At 47.7% G+C, this 24,397-nt stretch overlaps 1 protein-coding gene across 1 annotated transcript in view; it reads right to left on the reverse strand.

Moving 5' to 3' along the window:
* Positions 1-24,397, reverse strand: part of LOC137310695 (bone morphogenetic protein receptor type-2-like) — a 122,863-nt gene that overhangs the window by 88,427 nt on the left and 10,039 nt on the right. Inside the window, exon 3 of the mRNA XM_067978371.1 lies at positions 14,807-14,959. Coding sequence (XP_067834472.1) covers positions 14,807-14,959 — 153 coding nt within the window. The remainder of the gene's footprint in view (positions 1-14,806; positions 14,960-24,397) is intronic.

The following is a 24,397-nucleotide window of genomic DNA, read 5'->3' on the forward strand; positions in this document are numbered from 1 at the left end:
CTGACACACGCTCTCAATGTACCCCGTCTGTCACACGCTCTCAATGTACCCCGTCTGACACACCCTCTCAATGTGCCCCGTCTGACACACGCTCTCAATGTAACCCGTCTGACACACGCTCTCAATGTACCCCGTCTGACACACGCTCTCAATGTGCCCCGTCTGACACACGCTCTCAATTTACCCCGTCTGACACATGTTCTCAATGTACCCCGTCTGACACACGCTCTCAATGTGCCCCGTCTGACACACGCTCTCAATGTGCCCCGTCTGACACATGCTCTCAATGTACCCCGTCTGACACACGCTCTCAATGTACCCCGTCTGACACACGCTCTCAATGTACCCCGTCTGACACATGCTCTCAATGTACCCCGTCTGACACACGCTCTCAATGTGCCCCGTCTGACACACGCTCTCAATGTGCCCCGTCTGACACACGCTCTGAATGTACCCCGTCTGACACACGCTCTCCATGTACCCCGTCTGACGTACGCTCCCAATGTACCCCGTCTGACACATGCTCTCAATGTGCCCCGTCTGACACACGCTCTCAATGTACCCCGTCTGACACACGCTCTCGATGTACCCGGTCTGACACACGCTCTCAATGTACCCCGTCTGACGTACGCTCCCAATGTACCCCGTCTGACACACGCTCTCAATGTACCCCGTCTGACACATGCTCTCAATGTACCCCGTCTGACACACGCTCTCAATGTGCCCCGTCTGACACACGCTCTCAATGTGCCCCGTCTGACACACGCTCTCAATGTACCCCGTCTGACACACGCTCTCAATGTACCCCGTCTGACACACGCTCCCAATGTGCCCCGTCTGACACACGCTCTCAATGTACCCCGTCTGACACACGCTCTCAATGTGCCCCGTCTGACACACGCTCCCAATGCACCCCGTCTGACACACGCTCTCAATGTTCCCCGTCTGACACACGCTCTCAATGTACCCCGTCTGACACACGCTCTCAATGTCCCCCGTCTGACACACGCTCTCGATGTACCCCGTCTGACACACGCTCTCAATGTACCCCGTCTGACACACGCTCTCAATGTACCCCGTCTGACACACGCTCTCAATGTACCCCGTCTGACACACGCTCTCAATGTACCCCGTCAGACACACGCTCTCAAAGTACAACCGTCTGACACACGCTCTCAATGTACCCCGTCTGACACACGCTCTCAATGTACCCCGTCTGACACACGCTCTCAATGTACCCCGTCTGACGCACGCTCTCAATGTACCCCGTCTGACGCACGCTCTCAATGTCCCCCGTCTGACACATGCTCTCAATGTACCCCGTCTGACACACGCTCCCAATGTACCCCGTCTGACACACGCTCTCAATGTGCCCCGTCTGACACACGGTCTCAATGTACCCCGTCAGACACACGCTCTCAATGTGCCCCGTCTGACACACGCTCTCAATGTACCCCGTCTGACACACGCTCTCAATGAGCTCCGTCTGACATACGCTCTCAATGTACCGCGTCTGACACACGCTCTCGATGTACCCCGTCTGACACACGCTCTCAATGTACCCCGTCTGACACACGCTCTCAATGTACCCCGTCTGACACACGCTCTCAATGTACCCCGTCTGACACACGCTCTCAATGTGTCCCGTCTGACACACGCTCTCAATGTACCCTGTCTGACACACGCTCTCAATGTACCCCGTCTGACACACGCTCTCAATGTACCCCGTCTGACACACGCTCTCAATGTACCCCGTCTGACACACGCTCTCAATGTACCCCGTCTGACACACGCTCTCAATGTACCCCGTCTGACACACGTTCTCAATGTACCCCGTCTGACACACGCTCTCAATGTACCCCGTCTGACACACGCTCTCAATGTACCCCGTCTGACACACGTTCTCAATGTACACCGTCTGACACACGCTCTCAATGTACCCCGTCTGACACACGCTCTCAATGTACCCCGTCTGACACACGCTCTCAATGTACCCCGTCTGACACACGCTCTCAATGTACCCCGTCTGACACACGCTCCCAATGTACCCCGTCTGACGCACGCTCTCAATGTACCCCGTCTGACGCATGTTCTCAATGTGCCCCGTCTGACACACGCTCTCAATGTACCCCGTCTGACACACGCTCTCAATGTACCCCGTCTGACACACGCTCTCAATGTACCCCGTCTGACACACGTTCTCAATGTACCCCGTCTGACACACGCTCTCAATGTACCCCGTCTGACACACGCTCTCAATGTACCCCGTCTGACACACGCTCTCAATGTACCCCGTCAGACACACGCTCTCAATGTGCCCCGTCTGACACACGCTCTCAATGTACCCCGTCTGACACACGCTCTCAATGTACCCCGTCTGACACACGCTCTCAATGTGCCCCGTCTGACACACGCTCCCAATGTACCCCGTCTGACACACGCTCTCAATGTACCCCGTCTGACACACGCTCTCAATGTGCCCCGTCTGACACACGCTCTCAATTTCCCCTGTCTGACACACGCTCTCAATGTACCCCGTCTGACACACGCTCTCAATGTACCCCGTCTGACACACGCTCTCAATGTACCCCGTCTGACACACGCTCTCAATGTACCCCGTCTGACACACGCTCTCAATGTACCCCGTCTGACACACGCTCTCAATGTGCCCCGTCTGACACACGCTCTCAATGTACCCCGTCTGACACACGCTCTCAATGTACCCCGTCTGACACACGCTCTCAATGTACCCCGTCTGTCACACGCTCTCAATGTGCCCCGTCTGACACACGCTCTCAATGTAACCCGTCTGACACACGCTCTCAATGTACCCCGTCTGACACACGCTCTCAATGTGCCCCGTCTGACACACGCTCTCAATTTACCCCGTCTGACACACGCTCTCAATGTGCCCCGTCTGACACACGCTCTCAATGTACCCCGTCTGACACATGCTCTCAATGTACCCCGTCTGACACACGCTCTCAATGTGCCCCGTCTGACACATGCTCTCAATGTACCCCGTCTGACACACGCTCTCAATGTACCCCGTCTGACACACGCTCTCAATGTACCCCGTCTGACACATGCTCTCAATGTACCCCGTCTGACACACGCTCTCAATGTGCCCCGTCTGACACATGCTCTCAATGTGCCCCGTCTGACACACGCTCTCAATGTACCCCGTCTGACACACGCTCTCAATGTACCCCGTCTGACACACGCTCTCAATGTTCCCCGTCTGACACACGCTCTCAATGTACCCCGTCTGACACACGCTCTCAATGTACCCCGTCTGATGTACGCTCCCAATGTACCCCGTCTGACACATGCTCTCAATGTGCCCCGTCTGACACACGCTCTCAATGTAACCCGTCTGACACACGCTCTCAATGTACCCCGTCTGACACACGCTCTCAATGTGCCCCGTCTGACACACGTTCTCAATGTACCCCGTCTGACACACGTTCTCAATGTACCCCGTCTGACACACGCTCTCAATGTACCCCGTCTGACACACGCTCTCAATGTACCCCGTCTGACACACGCTCTCAATGTACCCCGTCAGACACACGCTCTCAATGTGCCCCGTCTGACACACGCTCTCAATGTACCCCGTCTGACACACGCTCTCAATGTACCCCGTCTGACACACGCTCTCAATGTGCCCCGTCTGACACACGCTCCCAATGTACCCCGTCTGACACACGCTCTCAATGTACCCCGTCTGACACACGCTCTCAATGTGCCCCGTCTGACACACGCTCTCAATTTCCCCTGTCTGACACACGCTCTCAATGTACCCCGTCTGACACACGCTCTCAATGTACCCCGTCTGACACACGCTCTCAATGTACCCCGTCTGACACACGCTCTCAATGTACCCCGTCTGACACACGCTCTCAATGTACCCCGTCTGACACACGCTCTCAATGTGCCCCGTCTGACACACGCTCTCAATGTACCCCGTCTGACACACGCTCTCAATGTACCCCGTCTGACACACGCTCTCAATGTACCCCGTCTGTCACACGCTCTCAATGTGCCCCGTCTGACACACGCTCTCAATGTAACCCGTCTGACACACGCTCTCAATGTACCCCGTCTGACACACGCTCTCAATGTGCCCCGTCTGACACACGCTCTCAATTTACCCCGTCTGACACACGCTCTCAATGTGCCCCGTCTGACACACGCTCTCAATGTACCCCGTCTGACACATGCTCTCAATGTACCCCGTCTGACACACGCTCTCAATGTGCCCCGTCTGACACATGCTCTCAATGTACCCCGTCTGACACACGCTCTCAATGTACCCCGTCTGACACACGCTCTCAATGTACCCCGTCTGACACATGCTCTCAATGTACCCCGTCTGACACACGCTCTCAATGTGCCCCGTCTGACACATGCTCTCAATGTGCCCCGTCTGACACACGCTCTCAATGTACCCCGTCTGACACACGCTCTCAATGTACCCCGTCTGACACACGCTCTCAATGTTCCCCGTCTGACACACGCTCTCAATGTACCCCGTCTGACACACGCTCTCAATGTACCCCGTCTGATGTACGCTCCCAATGTACCCCGTCTGACACATGCTCTCAATGTGCCCCGTCTGACACACGCTCTCAATGTAACCCGTCTGACACACGCTCTCAATGTACCCCGTCTGACACACGCTCTCAATGTGCCCCGTCTGACACACGCTCTCAATTTACCCCGTCTGACACGCGCTCTCAATGTGCCCCGTCTGACACACGCTCTCAATGTACCCCGTCTGACACACGCTCTCGATGTACCCGGTCTGACACACGCTCTCAATGTACCCCGTCTGACGTACGCTCCCAATGTACCCCGTCTGACACACGCTCTCAATGTACCCCGTCTGACACATGCTCTCAATGTACCCCGTCTGACACACGCTCTCAATGTGCCCCGTCTGACACACGCTCTCAATGTGCCCCGTCTGACACACGCTCTCAATGTACCCCGTCTGACACACGCTCTCAATGTACCCCGTCTGACACACGCTCTCAATGTGCCCCGTCTGACACACGCTCTCAATGTACCCCGTCTGACACACGCTCTCAATGTGCCCCGTCTGACACACGCTCCCAATGCACCCCGTCTGACACACGCTCTCAATGTTCCCCGTCTGACACACGCTCTCAATGTACCCCGTCTGACACACGCTCTCAATGTCCCCCGTCTGACACACGCTCTCGATTTACCCCGTCTGACACACGCTCTCAATGTGCCCCGTCTGACACACGCTCTCAATGTGCCCCGTCTGACACATGCTCTCAATGTACCCCGTCTGACACACGCTCTCAATGTACCCCGTCTGACACACGCTCTCAATTTACCAAGTCTGACACATGCTCTCAATGTACCCCGTCTGACACACGCTCTCAATGTGCCCCGTCTGACACACGCTCTCAATGTGCCCCGTCTGACACACGCTCTGAATGTACCCCGTCTGACACACGCTCTCCATGTACCCCGTCTGACGTACGCTCCCAATGTACCCCGTCTGACACATGCTCTCAATGTGCCCCGTCTGACACACGCTCTCAATGTACCCCGTCTGACACACGCTCTCGATGTACCCGGTCTGACACACGCTCTCAATGTACCCCGTCTGACGTACGCTCCCAATGTACCCCGTCTGACACACGCTCTCAAAGTGCCCCGTCTGACACACGCTCTCAATGTGCCCCGTCTGACACACGCTCTCAATGTACCCCGTCTGACACACGCTCTCAATGTACCCCGTCTGACACACGCTCCCAATGTGCCCCGTCTGACACACGCTCTCAATGTACCCCGTCTGACACACGCTCTCAATGTGCCCCGTCTGACACACGCTCCCAATGCACCCCGTCTGACACACGCTCTCAATGTTCCCCGTCTGACACACGCTCTCAATGTACCCCGTCTGACACACGCTCTCAATGTCCCCCGTCTGACACACGCTCTCGATGTACCCCGTCTGACACACGCTCTCAATGTACCCCGTCTGACACACGCTCTCAATGTACCCCGTCTGACACACGCTCTCAATGTACCCCGTCTGACACACGCTCTCAATGTACCCCGTCAGACACACGCTCTCAATGTACAACCGTCTGACACACGCTCTCAATGTACCCCGTCTGACACACGCTCTCAATGTACCCCGTCTGACACACGCTCTCAATGTACCCCGTCTGACGCACGCTCTCAATGTACCCCGTCTGACGCACGCTCTCAATGTCCCCCGTCTGACACATGCTCTCAATGTACCCCGTCTGACACACGCTCCCAATGTACCCCGTCTGACACACGCTCTCAATGTGCCCCGTCTGACACACGGTCTCAATGTACCCCGTCAGACACACGCTCTCAATGTGCCCCGTCTGACACACGCTCTCAATGTACCCCGTCTGACACACGCTCTCAATGAGCTCCGTCTGACATACGCTCTCAATGTACCGCGTCTGACACACGCTCTCGATGTACCCCGTCTGACACACGCTCTCAATGTACCCCGTCTGACACACGCTCTCAATGTACCCCGTCTGACACACGCTCTCAATGTACCCCGTCTGACACACGCTCTCAATGTGTCCCGTCTGACACACGCTCTCAATGTACCCTGTCTGACACACGCTCTCAATGTACCCCGTCTGACACACGCTCTCAATGTACCCCGTCTGACACACGCTCTCAATGTACCCCGTCTGACACACGCTCTCAATGTACCCCGTCTGACACACGCTCTCAATGTACCCCGTCTGACACACGTTCTCAATGTACCCCGTCTGACACACGCTCTCAATGTACCCCGTCTGACACACGCTCTCAATGTACCCCGTCTGACACACGTTCTCAATGTACACCGTCTGACACACGCTCTCAATGTACCCCGTCTGACACACGCTCTCAATGTACCCCGTCTGACACACGCTCTCAATGTACCCCGTCTGACACACGCTCTCAATGTACCCCGTCTGACACACGCTCCCAATGTACCCCGTCTGACGCACGCTCTCAATGTACCCCGTCTGACGCATGTTCTCAATGTGCCCCGTCTGACACACGCTCTCAATGTACCCCGTCTGACACACGCTCTCAATGTACCCCGTCTGACACACGCTCTCAATGTACCCCGTCTGACACACGTTCTCAATGTACCCCGTCTGACACACGCTCTCAATGTACCCCGTCTGACACACGCTCTCAATGTACCCCGTCTGACACACGCTCTCAATGTACCCCGTCAGACACACGCTCTCAATGTGCCCCGTCTGACACACGCTCTCAATGTACCCCGTCTGACACACGCTCTCAATGTACCCCGTCTGACACACGCTCTCAATGTGCCCCGTCTGACACACGCTCCCAATGTACCCCGTCTGACACACGCTCTCAATGTACCCCGTCTGACACACGCTCTCAATGTGCCCCGTCTGACACACGCTCTCAATTTCCCCTGTCTGACACACGCTCTCAATGTACCCCGTCTGACACACGCTCTCAATGTACCCCGTCTGACACACGCTCTCAATGTACCCCGTCTGACACACGCTCTCAATGTACCCCGTCTGACACACGCTCTCAATGTACCCCGTCTGACACACGCTCTCAATGTGCCCCGTCTGACACACGCTCTCAATGTACCCCGTCTGACACACGCTCTCAATGTACCCCGTCTGACACACGCTCTCAATGTACCCCGTCTGTCACACGCTCTCAATGTGCCCCGTCTGACACACGCTCTCAATGTAACCCGTCTGACACACGCTCTCAATGTACCCCGTCTGACACACGCTCTCAATGTGCCCCGTCTGACACACGCTCTCAATTTACCCCGTCTGACACACGCTCTCAATGTGCCCCGTCTGACACACGCTCTCAATGTACCCCGTCTGACACACGCTCTCAATGTACCCCGTCTGACACACGCTCTCAATGTGCCCCGTCTGACACATGCTCTCAATGTACCCCGTCTGACACACGCGCTCAATGTACCCCGTCTGACACACGCTCTCAATGTACCCCGTCTGACACATGCTCTCAATGTACCCCGTCTGACACACGCTCTCAATGTGCCCCGTCTGACACATGCTCTCAATGTGCCCCGTCTGACACACGCTCTCAATGTACCCCGTCTGACACACGCTCTCAATGTACCCCGTCTGACACACGCTCTCAATGTTCCCCGTCTGACACACGCTCTCAATGTACCCCGTCTGACACACGCTCTCAATGTACCCCGTCTGATGTACGCTCCCAATGTACCCCGTCTGACACATGCTCTCAATGTGCCCCGTCTGACACACGCTCTCAATGTAACCCGTCTGACACACGCTCTCAATGTACCCCGTCTGACACACGCTCTCAATGTGCCCCGTCTGACACACGTTCTCAATGTACCCCGTCTGACACACGTTCTCAATGTACCCCGTCTGACACACGCTCTCAATGTACCCCGTCTGACACACGCTCTCAATGTACCCCGTCTGACACACGCTCTCAATGTACCCCGTCAGACACACGCTCTCAATGTGCCCCGTCTGACACACGCTCTCAATGTACCCCGTCTGACACACGCTCTCAATGTACCCCGTCTGACACACGCTCTCAATGTGCCCCGTCTGACACACGCTCCCAATGTACCCCGTCTGACACACGCTCTCAATGTACCCCGTCTGACACACGCTCTCAATGTGCCCCGTCTGACACACGCTCTCAATTTCCCCTGTCTGACACACGCTCTCAATGTACCCCGTCTGACACACGCTCTCAATGTACCCCGTCTGACACACGCTCTCAATGTACCCCGTCTGACACACGCTCTCAATGTACCCCGTCTGACACACGCTCTCAATGTACCCCGTCTGACACACGCTCTCAATGTACCCCGTCTGACACACGCTCTCAATGTACCCCGTCTGTCACACGCTCTCAATGTGCCCCGTCTGACACACGCTCTCAATGTAACCCGTCTGACACACGCTCTCAATGTACCCCGTCTGACACACGCTCTCAATGTGCCCCGTCTGACACACGCTCTCAATTTACCCCGTCTGACACACGCTCTCAATGTGCCCCGTCTGACACACGCTCTCAATGTACCCCGTCTGACACATGCTCTCAATGTACCCCGTCTGACACACGCTCTCAATGTGCCCCGTCTGACACATGCTCTCAATGTACCCCGTCTGACACACGCTCTCAATGTACCCCGTCTGACACACGCTCTCAATGTACCCCGTCTGACACATGCTCTCAATGTACCCCGTCTGACACACGCTCTCAATGTGCCCCGTCTGACACATGCTCTCAATGTGCCCCGTCTGACACACGCTCTCAATGTACCCCGTCTGACACACGCTCTCAATGTACCCCGTCTGACACACGCTCTCAATGTTCCCCGTCTGACACACGCTCTCAATGTACCCCGTCTGACACACGCTCTCAATGTACCCCGTCTGATGTACGCTCCCAATGTACCCCGTCTGACACATGCTCTCAATGTGCCCCGTCTGACACACGCTCTCAATGTAACCCGTCTGACACACGCTCTCAATGTACCCCGTCTGACACACGCTCTCAATGTGCCCCGTCTGACACACGCTCTCAATTTACCCCGTCTGACACGCGCTCTCAATGTGCCCCGTCTGACACACGCTCTCAATGTACCCCGTCTGACACACGCTCTCGATGTACCCGGTCTGACACACGCTCTCAATGTACCCCGTCTGACGTACGCTCCCAATGTACACCGTCTGACACACGCTCTCAATGTACCCCGTCTGACACATGCTCTCAATGTACCCCGTCTGACACACGCTCTCAATGTGCCCCGTCTGACACACGCTCTCAATGTGCCCCGTCTGACACACGCTCTCAATGTACCCCGTCTGACACACGCTCTCAATGTACCCCGTCTGACACACGCTCTCAATGTGCCCCGTCTGACACACGCTCTCAATGTACCCCGTCTGACACACGCTCTCAATGTGCCCCGTCTGACACACGCTCCCAATGCACCCCGTCTGACACACGCTCTCAATGTTCCCCGTCTGACACACGCTCTCAATGTACCCCGTCTGACACACGCTCTCAATGTCCCCCGTCTGACACACGCTCTCGATGTACCCCGTCTGACACACGCTCTCAATGTACCCCGTCTGACACACGCTCTCAATGTACCCCGTCTGACACACGCTCTCAATGTACCCCGTCTGACACACGCTCTCAATGTACCCCGTCTGACGCACGCTCTCAATGTACCCCGTCTGACACACGCTCTCAATGTACCCCGTCTGACACATGCTCTCAATGTACCCCGTCTGACACACGCTCTCAATGTACCCCGTCTGACACACGCTCTCAATGTACCCCGTCTGACACACGCTCTCAATGTCCCCCGTCTGACACACGCTCTCAATGTACCCCGTCTGACACACGCTCTCAATGTACCCCGTCAGACACACGCTCTCAATGTACCCCGTCTGACGTACGCTCTCAATGTACCGCGTCTGACACACGCTCTCAATGTACCCCGTCTGACACACACTCTGAATGTACCCCGTCTGACGCACGCTCTCAATGTACCCCGTCTGACACACGCTCTCAATGCACCCCGTCAGACACACGCTCTCAATGTACCCCGTCTGACACACGCTCTCAATGTACCCCGTCTGACACACGCTCTCAATGTACCCCGTCTGACACACGCTCTCAATGTACCCCGTCTGACGCACGCTCTCAATGTACCCCGTCTGACACACGCTCTCAATGTACCCCGTCTGACACACGCTCTCAATGTACCCTGTCTGACACACGGTCTCGATGTACCCCGTCTGACGCACGCTCTCAATGTACCCCGTCTGACGCACGCTCTCAATGTACCCCGTCTGACAGACGCTCTCAATGTACCCTGTCTGACACACGCTCTCAATGTACCCCGTCTGACAGACGCTCTCAATGTACCCCGTCTGATACACGCTCTCAATGTGCCCCGTCTGACACGCGCTCCCAATGTACCCCGTCTGATGCACGCTCTCGATGTACCCCGTCTGACACATGCTCTCAATGTACCCCGTCTGATACACGCTCCCAATGTACCCCGTCTGATACACGCTCTCAATGTACCCCGTCTGACACACGCTCTCAATGTACCCCGTCTGACGCACGCTCTCAATGTACCCCGTCTGACGCACGCTCTCAATGTACCCCGTCTGACAGACGCTCTCAATGTACCCTGTCTGACACACGCTCTCAATGTACCCCGTCTGGCAGACGCTCTCAATGTACCCCGTCTGATACACGCTCTCAATGTACCCCGTCTGACAGACGCTCTCAATGTACCCTGTCTGACACACGCTCTCAATGTACCCCGTCTGACAGACGCTCTCAATGTACCCCGTCTGACACACGCTCTCAATATTCCCCGTCTGACACATGCTCTCAATGTACCCCGTCTGACACACGCTCTCAATGTACCCCGTCTGACACACGCTCTCAATGTACCCCGTCTGACACACGCTCCCAATGTGCCCCGTCTGACACACGCTCTCAATGTACCCCGTCTGACACACGCTCTCAATGTACCCCGTCTGACACACGCTCTCAAGGTACCAGATCTGATAGATGCTGATTTTGCTATTGGATCTTTACTGTCCACAGTTATATACCATCCAGTTAGGTACTGACCAGAGTTATATGCAGACCTTCATTATATCCCGTCAATTGTTATATTCAGTACATAGTTATGGACCATCCATATTTATGTGGAGTCCTTTGTTCTATCATTTTCTGAAGTTGTTTGACGACTCTAATTATATACTGTGTTTATGTATACGTAGTCTATAGTTATATACTGTCCCTGTGTCTAGGCAGTCTATAGTTATATACTGTGCTTATGTATACGCAGTCTATAGTTATATACTGTCCATGTGTATATGCAGTCTATAGTTATGTACTGTCCATGTGTCTATGCAGTCTATCGTTATATACTGTCCATGTGTATACGCAGTCCATAGTTATATACTGTCCATGTGTATACGCAGTCCATAGTTATATACTGTCCATGTGTATACGCAGTCTATAGTTATATACTGTCCATGTGCATACGAAGTCTATAGTTATATACTGTCCATATGTATACGCAGTCTATAGTTATATACTGTCCATGTGTATATGCAGTCTATGGTTATATACTGTCCATGTGTATACGCAGTCCATAGTTATATACTGTCCATGTGTATACGCAGTCCATCGTTATATACTGTCCATGTGTATACGCAGTCCATAGTTATATACTGTCCCTGTGTTTACGCAGTCTATAGTTATATACTGTCCATGTGTATATGCAGTCTATAGTTATATACTATCCATGTGTATAGGCAGTCTATAGTTATATACTGTGCTTATGTATACGCAGTCTATAGTTATATACTATCCATGTGTATATGCAGTCTATAGTTATATACTGTCCATGTGTATACGCAGTCCATAGTTATATACTGTCCATGTGTATACGCAGTCTATAGTTATATACTGTCCATGTGCATACGAAGTCTATAGTTATATACTGTCCCTGTGTTTACGCAGTCTATAGTTATATACTGTCCATGTGTATACGCAGTCTATAGTTATATACTGTCCATGTGCATACGCAGTCCATAGTTATATACTGTCCCTGTGTTTACGCAGGCTATAGTTATATACTGTCCATGTGTATACGCAGTCTCTGGTTATATACTGTCCATATGTATTCGCAGTCTATAGTTATATACTGTCCATATGTTTCTGCAGTCTATAGTTATATACTGTCCATGTGTATACGCAGTCTATAGTTATATACTTTCCATATGTATACGCAGTCTATAGTCATATACTGTCCATATGTTTCTGCAGTCTATAGTTATATACTGTCCATATGTATACGCAGTCTATAGTTATATACTGTCCATATGTATATGCAGTCTATAGTTATATACTGTCCATGTGTATACGCAGTCTATAGTTATATACTGTCCATATGTTTCTGCAGTCTATAGTTATATACTGTCCATATGTATATGCAGTCTATAGTTATATACTGTCCATGTGTATACGCAGTCTATAGTTATATACTGTCCATATGTTTCTGCAGTCTATAGTTATATACTGTCCATATGTATATGCAGTCTATAGTTATATACTGTCCATGTGTATACGCAGTCTATAGTTATATACTGTCCCTGCGTATATGCAGTCTATCGTTATATACTGTCCCTGTGTATACGCAGTCTATAGTTATATACTGTCCATGTGTATAAGCAGTCTATAGTTATATACTGTCCATATGTATACGCAGTCTATAGTTATATACTGTCCATGTGTATACGCAATCTATAGTTATATACTGTCCATATGTATACGCAGTCTATAGTTATATACTGTCCATGTGTATACGCAGTCTATAGTTATATACTGTCCATGTGTATACGCAGTCTATATTTATATACTGTCCATATGTTTACGCAGTGTATAGTTATATACTGTCCATATGTATAAGCAGTGTATAGTTATATACTGTCCATATGTATACGCAGTCTATAGTTATATACTGTCCATGTGTATACGCAGTCTATATTGAAATACTGTCCATATGTATATGCAGTCTGTAGTTATATACTGTCCATGTGTATATGCAGTCTATAGTTATATACTGTCCATATGTATACGCAGTCTATAGTTATATACTGTCCATATGTATACGCAGTCTATAGTTATATACTATCCATGTGTATACGCAGTCTATATTTATATACTGTCCATATGTATACGCAGTCTATAGTTATATACTGTCCTTGTGTATATGCAGTCTATAGTTGTATACTGTCCATATGTATACGCAGTCTATAGTTATATAATATCCATATGTATACGCAGTCTATAGTTATATACTGTCCATGTGTATACGCAGTCTATATTTATATACTGTCCATATGTATACGCAGTCTATAGTTATATACTGTCCATGTGTATATGCAGTCTATAGTTATATACTGTCCATATGTATACGCAGTATATAGTTATATACTGTCCATGTGTATACGCAATCTATAGTTATATACTGTCCATATGTATATGCAGTCTATAGTTATATACTGTCCATATGTATACGCAGTCTATAGTTATATACTGTCCATGTGTATACGCAATCTATAGTTATATACTGTCCCTGTGTATACGCAGTCTATAGTTATATACTGTCCATGTGTATAAGCAGTCTATAGTTATATACTGTCCATATGTATACGCAGTCTATAGTTATATACTGTCCATGTGTATACGCAATCTATAGTTATATACTGTCCATATGTATACGCAGTCTATAGTTATATACTGTCCATATGTATACGCAGTGTATAGTTATATACTGTCCATGTGTATACGCAGTCTATAGTTATATACTGTCCATACGTGTATGTAGTGTGTCGTTATGATGGAAGATTAAGCACTGGGAATATGGGAGGCCAGCATCAAAAGCGAAACCTTTCCCTTATGGCAGGAATTTCCTTGGAGCCACTCCCACTCTGTCACCGTAACTTCACCGGAAATCTGAGTTGTAATCTCCATTTACGTGCGAGGAAATTCTGGAAAATGTTGGGGTCTGTTATGGTTCTAAGTGCTTATGGCACCTGGGGCAAGTATCGGGTGTTTATTGGACACTGGCCGGGGTCCAGGTGGTGCAGGACGTGAGAGGCTAAGACATGAGGAATCTGGATGGAAGTTCACCAAAAAGCGGTGGAAGACTCACCATGTGTTGGGACCTGGATTATGTTGGGCACCTCAGGAGGATTGGCGTTGCACATGTCGGTGTTACAGCAGCAGGAGTAGAATGGATGGCTTTCGCTAGATGTTTCGACACACGTTGAGACACAGGACAGCACGTTCCTGGAGGGCCAACATCCTGGTTGGAAGGTGAGAGATGTCAAGACTCAGTAAAAGTGAAGAAGCAGCAGGACTGAGTCTGTGTTGTTCCAGAGGCAACTCGAGGGCAATTAGGGATGGGCAATAAATGCCGGCCTCACCAGCGACGCCCACATCCCGTGAACGAATTTAAAAAAAGGATGAGGCAAAAAAAGAGGAAAAGCTCCTCAATTGGGGTGAGCTCTCTGGACACAAAGAGCAAAATTACCAAGGGCACATGAATGGGGGGCAGGGCCACGGCGGGACGGTGCAGGGCGTGGGGGGGGCGGGGCTGGTGCGGGGGGGGCGGGGCTGGTGCGGGGGGGGCGGTGCATGGGGGGCGGGGGCGGGGCTGGTGCGGGGGGGGCGGTGCATGGGGGGGCGGGGGCGGGGCCGGTGCGGGGGGGCGGGGCAGGTGCGGGGGGGCGGTGCATGGGGGGGCGGGGGCGGGGCCGGTGCGGGGGGCGGGGCTGGTGCGGGGGGGCAGGGCTGGTGCGGGGGGTCGGGGCTGGTGCGGGGGGGGGGGGCGGGGGCGGGGCTGGTGCGGGGGGGGCGGGGCTGGTGCGGGGCCGGTCTTGTTCTCTCTCTGTCTGTCTGTCATTCTATTTTGCTCTCTATCTCTGCTCTCTCTTTCTGTCTGTCATTCTATTTTGCTCTCTATCTCTGTTCTCTCTGTCTCTTTCTGTCTGTCATTCTATTTTGCTCTCTATCTCTGTTCTCTCTGTCTCTTTCTGTCTGTCATTCTATTTTGCTCTCTATCTCTGTTCTCTCTGTCTCTTTCTGTCTGTCATTCTATTTTGCTCTCTATCTCTGTTCGCTCTCTCCCTGTCTGTCATTCTATTTTGCTCTCTATCTCTGCTCTCTCCTTCTGTCTGTCATTCTATTTTGCTCTCTATCTCTGTTCTCTCTGTCTCTTTCTGTCTGTCATTCTAATTTGCTCTCTATCTCTGTTCTCTCTCTTTCTGTCTGTCATTCTAATTTGCTCTCTATCTCTGTTCTCTCTCTTTCTGTCTGTCATTCCATTTTGCTCTCTATCTCTGTTCTCTCTGTCTCTTTCTGTCTGTCATTCTATTTTGCTCTCTATCTCTGTTCGCTCTCTCCCTGTCTGTCATTCTATTTTGCTCTCTATCTCTGCTCTCTCCTTCTGTCTGTCATTCTATTTTGCTCTCTATCTCTGTTCTCTCTGTCTCTTTCTGTCTGTCATTCTAATTTGCTCTCTATCTCTGTTCTCTCTCTTTCTGTCTGTCATTCTAATTTGCTCTCTATCTCTGTTCTCTCTCTTTCTGTCTGTCATTCTAATTTGCTCTCTATCTCTGTTCTCTCTCTCTCTGTCTGTCTGTCATTCTAATTTGCTCTCTATCTCTGTTCTCTCTCTGTCTGTCTGTCATTCTATTTTGCTCTCTATCTCTGTTCTCTCTCTGTCTGTCTGTCATTCTATTTTGCTCTCTATCTCTGTTCTCTCTCTGTCTGTCTGTCATTCTATTTTGCTCTCGATCTCTGTTCTCTCTCTGCCTGTCTGTCATTCTATTTTGCTCTCTATCTCTGTTCTCTCTCTGTGTGTCTGTCATTCTATTTTGCTCTCTATCTCTGTTCTCTGTCTGTCTGTCTGTCATTCTATTTTGCTCTCTATCTCTGCTCTCTCTTTCTGTCTGTCATTCTATTTTGCTCTCTATCTCTGTTCTCTCTGTCTCTTTCTGTCTGTCATTCTAATTTGCTCTCTATCACTGTTCTCTCTCTCCCTGTCTGTCATTCTATTTTGCTCTCTATCTCTGTTCTCTCTCTGTCTGTCTGTCATTCTATTTAGCTCTCTATCTCTGTTCTCTCTCTGTCTGTCTGTCATTCTATTTTGCTCTCTATCTCTGTTCTCTCTCTGTCTGTCTGTCATTCTATTTTGCTCTCTATCTCTGTTCTCTCTGTCTCTTTCTGTCTGTCATTCTAATTTGCTCTCTATCTCTGTTCTCTCTCTCCCTGTCTGTCATTCTATTTTGCTCTCTATCTCTGTTCTCTCTCTGTCTGTCTGTCATTCTATTTTGCTCTCTATCTCTGTTCTCTCTCTTTCTGTCTGTCATTCTATTTTGCTCTCTATCTCTGTTCTCTCTGTCTCTTTTTGTCTGTCATTCTATTTTGCTCTCTATCTCTGTTCTCTGTCTGTCTGTCTGTCATTCTATTTTGCTCTCTATCTCTGTTCTCTCTCTTTCTGTCTGTCATTCTATTTTGCTCTCTATCTCTGTTCTCTCTGTCTCTTTCTGTCTGTAATTCTAATTTGCTCTCTATCTCTGTTCTCTGTCTGTCTGTCTGTCATTCTATTTTGCTCTCTATCTCTGTTCTCTGTCTGTCTGTCTGTCATTCTAATTTGCTCTCTATCTCTGTTCTCTCTCTCCCTGTCTGTCATTCTATTTTGCTCTCTATCTCTGTTCTCTCTCTGTCTGTCTGTCATTCTATTTTGCTCTCTATCTCTGTTCTCTCTCTGTCTGTCTGTCATTCTATTTTGCTCTCTATCTCTGTTCTCTGTCTGTCTGTCATTCTATTTTGCTCTCTATCTCTGCTCTCTCTCTGTCTGTCATTATATTTTGCTCTCTATCTCTGTTCTCTCTCTGTCTGTTTGTCATTCTGTTTTGCTCTCTATCTCTGTTCTCTCTGTCTCTTTCTGTCTGTCATTCTATTTTGCTCTCTATCTCTGTTCTCTCTCTGTTTGTCTGTCATTCTATTTTGCTCTCTATCTCTGTTCTCTCTCTGTCTGTCTGTCATTATATTTTGCTCTCTATCTCTGTTCTCTGTCTGACTGTCATTCTATTTTGCTCTCTATCTCTGTTCTCTCTCTTTCTGTCTGTCATTCTATTTTGCTCTCTATCTCTGTTCTCTCTGTCTCTTTTTGTCTGTCATTCTATTTTGCTCTCTATCTCTGTTCTCTCTCTGTCTGTCTGTCATGCTGTTTTGCTCTCTATCTCTGTTCTCTGTCTGTCTGTCTGTCATTCTATTTTGCTCTCTATCTCTGTTCTCTCTCTGTCTGTCTGTCATTCTATTTTGCTCTCTATTTCTGTTCTCTCTCTGTCTGTCTGTCATTCTATTTTGCTCTCTATCTCTGTTCTCTCTCTGTCCGTCTGTCATTCTATTTTGCTCTCTATCTCTGTTCTCTCTGTCTCTATCTGTCTGTCATTCTATTTGGCTCTCTATCTCTGTTCTCTCTCTGTCTGTCTGTCTGTCATTCTATTTTACTCTCTATCTCTGCTCTCTCTTTCTGTCTGTCATTCTATTTTGCTCTCTATCTCTGTTCTCTCTGTCTCTTTCTGTCTGTCATTCTATTTTGCTCTCTATCTCTGTTCTCTCTCTCCCTGTCTGTCATTCTATTTTGCTCTCTATCTCTGTTCTCTCTCTGTCTGTCTGTCATTCTATTTTGCTCTCTATCTCTGTTCTCTCTCTGTCTGTCTGTCATTCTATTTTGCTCTCTATCTCTGCTCTCTCTGTCTGTCTGTCATTCTATTTTGCTCTCTATCTCTGTTCTCTCTGTCTCTTTCTGTCTGTCATTCTAATTTGCTCTCTATCTCTGTTCTCTATGTCTCTGTCTGTCTGTCATTCTATTTTGCTCTCTATCTCTGTTCTCTCTCTGTCTGTCTGTCATTCTATTTTGCTCTCTATCTCTGTTCTCTCTCTGTCTGTCTGTCATTCTATTTTGCTCTCTATCTCTGTTCTCTGTCTGTCTGTCTGTCATTCTAATTTGCTCTCTATCTCTGTTCTCTCTCTCCCTGTCTGTCATTCTATTTTGCTCTCTATCTCTGTTCTCTCTCTGTCTGTCTGTCATTCTATTTTGCTCTCTATCTCTGTTCTCTCTGTCTGTCTGTCATTCTATTTTGCTCTCTATCTCTGTTCTCTCTCTGTCTGTCTGTCATTCTATTTTGCTCTCTATCTCTGTTCTCTCTCTGTCTGTCTGTCATTCTATTTTGCTCTCTATCTCTGTTCTCTCTCTGTCTGTCTGTCATTCTATTTTGCTCTCTATCTCTGTTCTCTCTCTGTCTGTCTGTCATTCTATTTTGCTCTCTATCTCTGTTCTCTCTGTCTCTGTCTGTCTGTCATTCTATTTTGCTCTCTATCTCTGTTCTCTCTCTGTCTGTCTGTCATTCTATTTTGCTCTCTATCTCTGTTCTCTCTCTTTCTGTCTGTCATTCTATTTTGCTCTCTATCTCTGTTCTCTCTGTCTCTGTCTGTCTGTCATTCTATTATGCTCTCTATCTCTGTTCTCTCTCTGTCTGTCTGTCATTCTATTTTGCTCTCTATCTCTGTTCTCTCCCTTTCTGTCTGTCATTCTATTTTGCTCTCTATCTCTGTTCTCTCTGTCTCTTTCTGTCTGTCATTCTATTTTGCTCTCTATCTCTGTTCTCTGTCTGTCTGTCTGTCATTCTATTTTGCTCTCTATCTCTGTTCTCTCTCTTTCTGTCTGTCATTCTATTTTGCTCTCTATCTCTGTTCTCTCTGTCTCTTTCTGTCTGTCATTCTATTTTGCTCTCTATCTCTGTTCTCTCTCTGTCTGTCTGTCATTCTATTTTGCTCTCTATCTCTGTTCTCTCTGTCTCTTTCTGTCTGTCATTCTATTTTGCTCTCTATCTCTGTTCTCTCTCTGTCTGTCTGTCATTCTATTTTGCTCTCTATCTCTGTTCTCTGTCAGTCTGTCTGTCATTCTATTTTGCTCTCTATCTCTGTTCTCTCTCTGTCTGTCTGTCATTCTATTTAGCTCTCTATCTCTGTTCTCTCTCTGTCTGTCTGTCATTCTATTTTGCTCTCTATCTCTGTTCTCTCTCTTTCTGTCTGTCATTCTATTTTGCTCTCTATCTCTGTTCTCTCTGTCTCTGTCTGTCTGTCATTCTATTTTGCTCTCTATCTCTGTTCTCTCTCTGTCTGTCTGTCATTCTATTTTGCTCTCTATCTCTGTTCTCTCTCTTTCTGTCTGTCATTCTATTTTGCTCTCTATCTCTGTTCTCTCTGTCGCTTTCTGTCTGTCATTCTATTTTGCTCTCTATATCTGTTCTCTGTCTATCTGTCTGTCATTCTATTTTGCTCTCTATCTCTGTTCTCTCTGTCTCTGTCTGTCTGTCATTCTACTTTGCTCTCTATCTCTGTTCTCTATCTTTCTGTCTGTCATTCTATTTTGCACTCTATCTCTGTTCTCTCTCTGTCTGTCTGTCATCCTATTTTGCTCTCTATATCTGTTCTCTCTCTGTCTGTCTGTCATTCTATTTTGCTCTCTATCTCTGTTCTCTCTCTTTCTGTCTGTCATTCTATTTTGCTCTCTATCTCTGTTCTCTCTCTGTCTGTCTGTCATTCTATTTTGCTCTCTATCTCTGTTCTCTCTCTGTCTGTCTGTTATTCTATTTTGCTCTCTATCTCTGTTCTCTCTCTGTCTGTCTGTCATTCTATTTTGCTCTCTATCTCTGTTCTCTGTCTGTCTGTCTGTCATTCTATTTTGCTCTCTATCTCTGTTCTCTCTCTGTCTGTCTGTCATTCTATTGAGCTCTCTATCTCTGTTCTCTCTCTGTCTGTCTGTCATTCTATTTTGCTCTCTATCTCTGTTCTCGCTCTTTCTGTCTGTCATTCTATTTTGCTCTCTGTCTCTGTTCTCTCTGTCTCTGTCTGTCTGTCATTCTATTTTGCTCTCTATCTCTGTTCTCTCTCTTTCTGTCTGTCATTCTATTTTGCTCTCTATCTCTGTTCTCTCTGTCTCTGTCTGTCTGTCATTCTATTTTGCTCTCTATCTCTGTTCTCTCTCTTTCTGTCTGTCATTCTATTTTGCTCTCTGTCTTTGTTCTCTCTCTGTCTGTCTGTCATTCTATTTTGCTCTCTATCTCTGTTCTCTGTCTGTCTGTCTGTCATTCTATTTTGCTCTCTATCTCTGTTCTCTCTCTTTCTGTCTGTCATTCTATTTTGCTCTCTATCTCTGTTCTCTCTGTCTCTGTCTGTCTGTCATTCTATTATGCTCTCTATCTCTGTTCTCTCTCTTTCTGTCTGTCATTCTATTTTGCTCTCTATCTCTGTTCTCTCTGTCTCTGTCTGTCTGTCATTCTATTTTGCTCTCTATCTCTGTTCTCTCTCTGTCTGTCTGTCATTCTATTTTGCTCTCTATCTCTGTTCTCTCTCTTTCTGTCTGTCATTCTATTTTGCTCTCTATCTCTGTTCTCTCTGTCTCTGTCTGTCTGTCATTCTATTATGCTCTCTATCTCTGTTCTCTCTCTTTCTGTCTGTCATTCTATTTTGCTCTCTATCTCTGTTCTCTCTGTCTCTTTTTGTCTGTCATTCTATTTTGCTCTCTATCTCTGTTCTCTCTCTGTCTGTCTGTCATTCTATTTTGCTCTCTATCTCCGTTCTCTCTCTTTCTGTCTGTCATTCTATTTTGCTCTCTATCTCTTTTCTCTCTGTCTCTTTCTGTCTGTCATTCTATTTTGCTCTCTATCTCTGTTCTCTCTCTGTCTGTCTGTCATTCCATTTTGCTCTCTATATCTGTTCTCTGTCTGTCTGTCTGTCATTCTAATTTGCTCTCTATCTCTGTTCTCTCTGTGTCTGTCTGTCATTCTATTTTGCTCTCTATCTCTGTTCTCTCTCTTTCTGTCTGTCATTCTATTTTGCTCTCTATCTCTGTTCTCTCTGTCTCTGTCTGTCTGTCATTCTATTTTGCTCTCTATCTCTGTTCTCTCTCTGTCTGTCTGTCATTCTATTTTGCTCTCTATCTCAGTTCTCTCTCTTTCTGTCTGTTTTTCTATTTTGCTCTCTATCTCTGTTCTCTCTCTGTCTGTCTGTCATTCTATTTTGCTCTCTATCTCTGTTCTCTCTCTTTCTGTCTGTCATTCTATTTTGCTCTCTATCTCTGTTCTCTCTCTGTCTGTCTGTCATTCTATTTTGCTCTCTATCTCTGTTCTCTCTCTTTCTGTCTGTCATTCTATTTTGCTCTCTATCTCTGTTCTCTCTGTCTCTGTCTGTCTGTCATTCTATTTTGCTCTCTATCGCTGTTCTCTCTCTGTCTGTCTGTCATTCTATTCTGCTCTCTATCTCTGTTCTCTCTCTTTCTGTCTGTCATTCTATTTTGCTCTCTATCTCTGTTCTCTCTGTCTCTGTCTGTCTGTCATTCTATTTTGCTCTCTATTTCTGTTCTCTCTCTTTCTGTCTGTCATTCTATTTTGCTCTCTATCTCTGTTCTCTCTCTGTCTGTCTGTCATTCTATTTTGCTCTCTATCTCTGTTCTCTGTCTGTCTGTCTGTCATTCTATTTTGCTCTCTATCTCTGTTCTCTCTCTTTCTGTCTGTCATTCTATTTTGCTCTCTATCTCTGTTCTCTCTGTCTCTGTCTGTCTGTCATTCTATTTTGCTCTCTACCTCTGTTCTCTCTCTTTCTGTCTGTCATTCTATTTTGCTCTCGATCTCTGTTCTCTCTGTCTCTGTCTGTCTGTCATTCTATTTTGCTCTCTATCTCTGTTCTCTCTCTTTCTGTCTGTCATTCTATTTTGCTCTCTATCTCTGTTCTCTCTGTCTCTGTCTGTCTGTCATTCTATTTTGCTCTCTATCTCTGTTCTCTCTCTTTCTGTCTGACATTCTATTTTGCTCTCTATCTTTGTTCTCTCTCTGTCTGTCTGTCATTCTATTTTGCTCTCTATCTCTGTTCTCTCTCTGTCTGTCTGTCATTCTATTTTGCTCTCTATCTCTGTTCTCTCTCTGTCTGTCTGTCATTCCATTTTGCTCTCTATCTCTGTTCTCTCTCTCTTTGTCTGTCATTCTATTTTGCTCTCTATCTCTGTTCTCTCTGTCTCTGTCTGTCTGTCATTCTATTATGCTCTCTATCTCTGTTCTCTCTCTTTCTGTCTGTCATTCTATTTTGCTCTCTATCTCTGTTCTCTCTCTGTCTGTCTGTCATTCTATTTTGCTCTCTATCTCTGTTCTCTCTCTGTCTGTCTGTCATTCTATTTTGCTCTCTATCTCTGTTCTCTCTCTCTTTGTCTGTCATTCTATTTTGCTCTCTATCTCTGTTCTCTCTGTCTCTGTCTGTCTGTCATTCTATTATGCTCTCTATCTCTGTTCTCTCTCTTTCTGTCTGTCATTCTATTTTGCTCTCTATCTCTGTTCTCTCTGTCTCTGTCTGTCTGTCATTCTATTTTGCTCTCTATCTCTGTTCTCTCTCTGTCTGTCTGTCATTCTATTTTGCTCTCTATCTCTGTTCTCTCTGTCTCTGTCTGTCTGTCATTCTATTATGCTCTCTATCTCTGTTCTCTCTCTTTCTGTCTGTCATTCTATTTTGCTCTCTATCTCTTTTCTCTCTGTCTCTTTCTGTCTGTCATTCTATTTTGCTCTCTATCTCTGTTCTCTCTCTGTCTGTCTGTCATTCTATTTTGCTCTCTATATCTGTTCTCTGTCTGTCTGTCATTCTATTTTGCTCTCTATCTCTGTTCTCTCTCTTTCTGTCTGTCATTCTATTTTGCTCTCTATCTCTGTTCTCTCTGTCTCTGTCTGTCTGTCATTCTATTTTGCTCTCTATCTCTGTTCTCTCTCTGTCTGTCTGTCATTCTATTTTGCTCTCTATCTCTGTTCTCTCTCTTTCTGTCTGTTATTCTATTTTGCTCTCTATCTCTGTTCTCTCTCTGTCTGTCTGTCATTCTATTTTGCTCTCTATCTCTGTTCTCTCTCTTTCTGTCTGTCATTCTATTTTGCTCTCTATCTCTGTTCTCTCTCTTTCTGTCTGTCATTCTATTTTGCTCTCTATCTCTGTTCTCTCTCTTTCTGTCTTTCATTCTATTTTGCTCTCTATCTCTGTTCTCTCTGTCTCTGTCTGTCTGTCATTCTATTTTGCTCTCTATCGCTGTTCTCTCTCTGTCTGTCTGTCATTCTATTTTGCTCTCTATCTCTGTTCTCTCTCTTTCTGTCTGTCATTCTATTTTGCTCTCTATCTCTGTTCTCTCTGTCTCTGTCTGTCTGTCATTCTATTTTGCTCTCTATTTCTGTTCTCTCTCTTTCTGTCTGTCATTCTATTTTGCTCTCTATCTCTGTTCTCTCTCTGTCTGTCTGTCATTCTATTTTGCTCTCTATCTCTGTTCTCTGTCTGTCTGTCTGTCATTCTATTTTGCTCTCTATCTCTGTTCTCTCTCTTTCTGTCTGTCATTCTATTTTGCTCTCTATCTCTGTTCTCTCTGTCTCTGTCTGTCTGTCATTCTATTTTGCTCTCTATCTCTGTTCTCTCTGTCTCTTTCTGTCTGTCATTCTATTTTGCTCTCTATCTCTGTTCTCTCTCCCCCTGTCTGTCATTCTATTTTGCTCTCTATCTCTGTTCTCTCTCTTTCTGTCTGTCAATCTATTTTGCTCTCTATCTCTGTTCTCTCTGTCTCTTTCTGTCTGTCATTCTATTTTGCTCTCTATCTCTGTTCTCTCTCTTTCTGTCTGTCATTCTATTTTGCTCTCTATCTCTGTTCTCT

Source organism: Heptranchias perlo, unplaced genomic scaffold, assembly GCF_035084215.1.
Source record: "Heptranchias perlo isolate sHepPer1 unplaced genomic scaffold, sHepPer1.hap1 HAP1_SCAFFOLD_270, whole genome shotgun sequence".
In the NCBI taxonomy this organism is placed as follows: Eukaryota; Metazoa; Chordata; class Chondrichthyes; order Hexanchiformes; family Hexanchidae; genus Heptranchias; species Heptranchias perlo.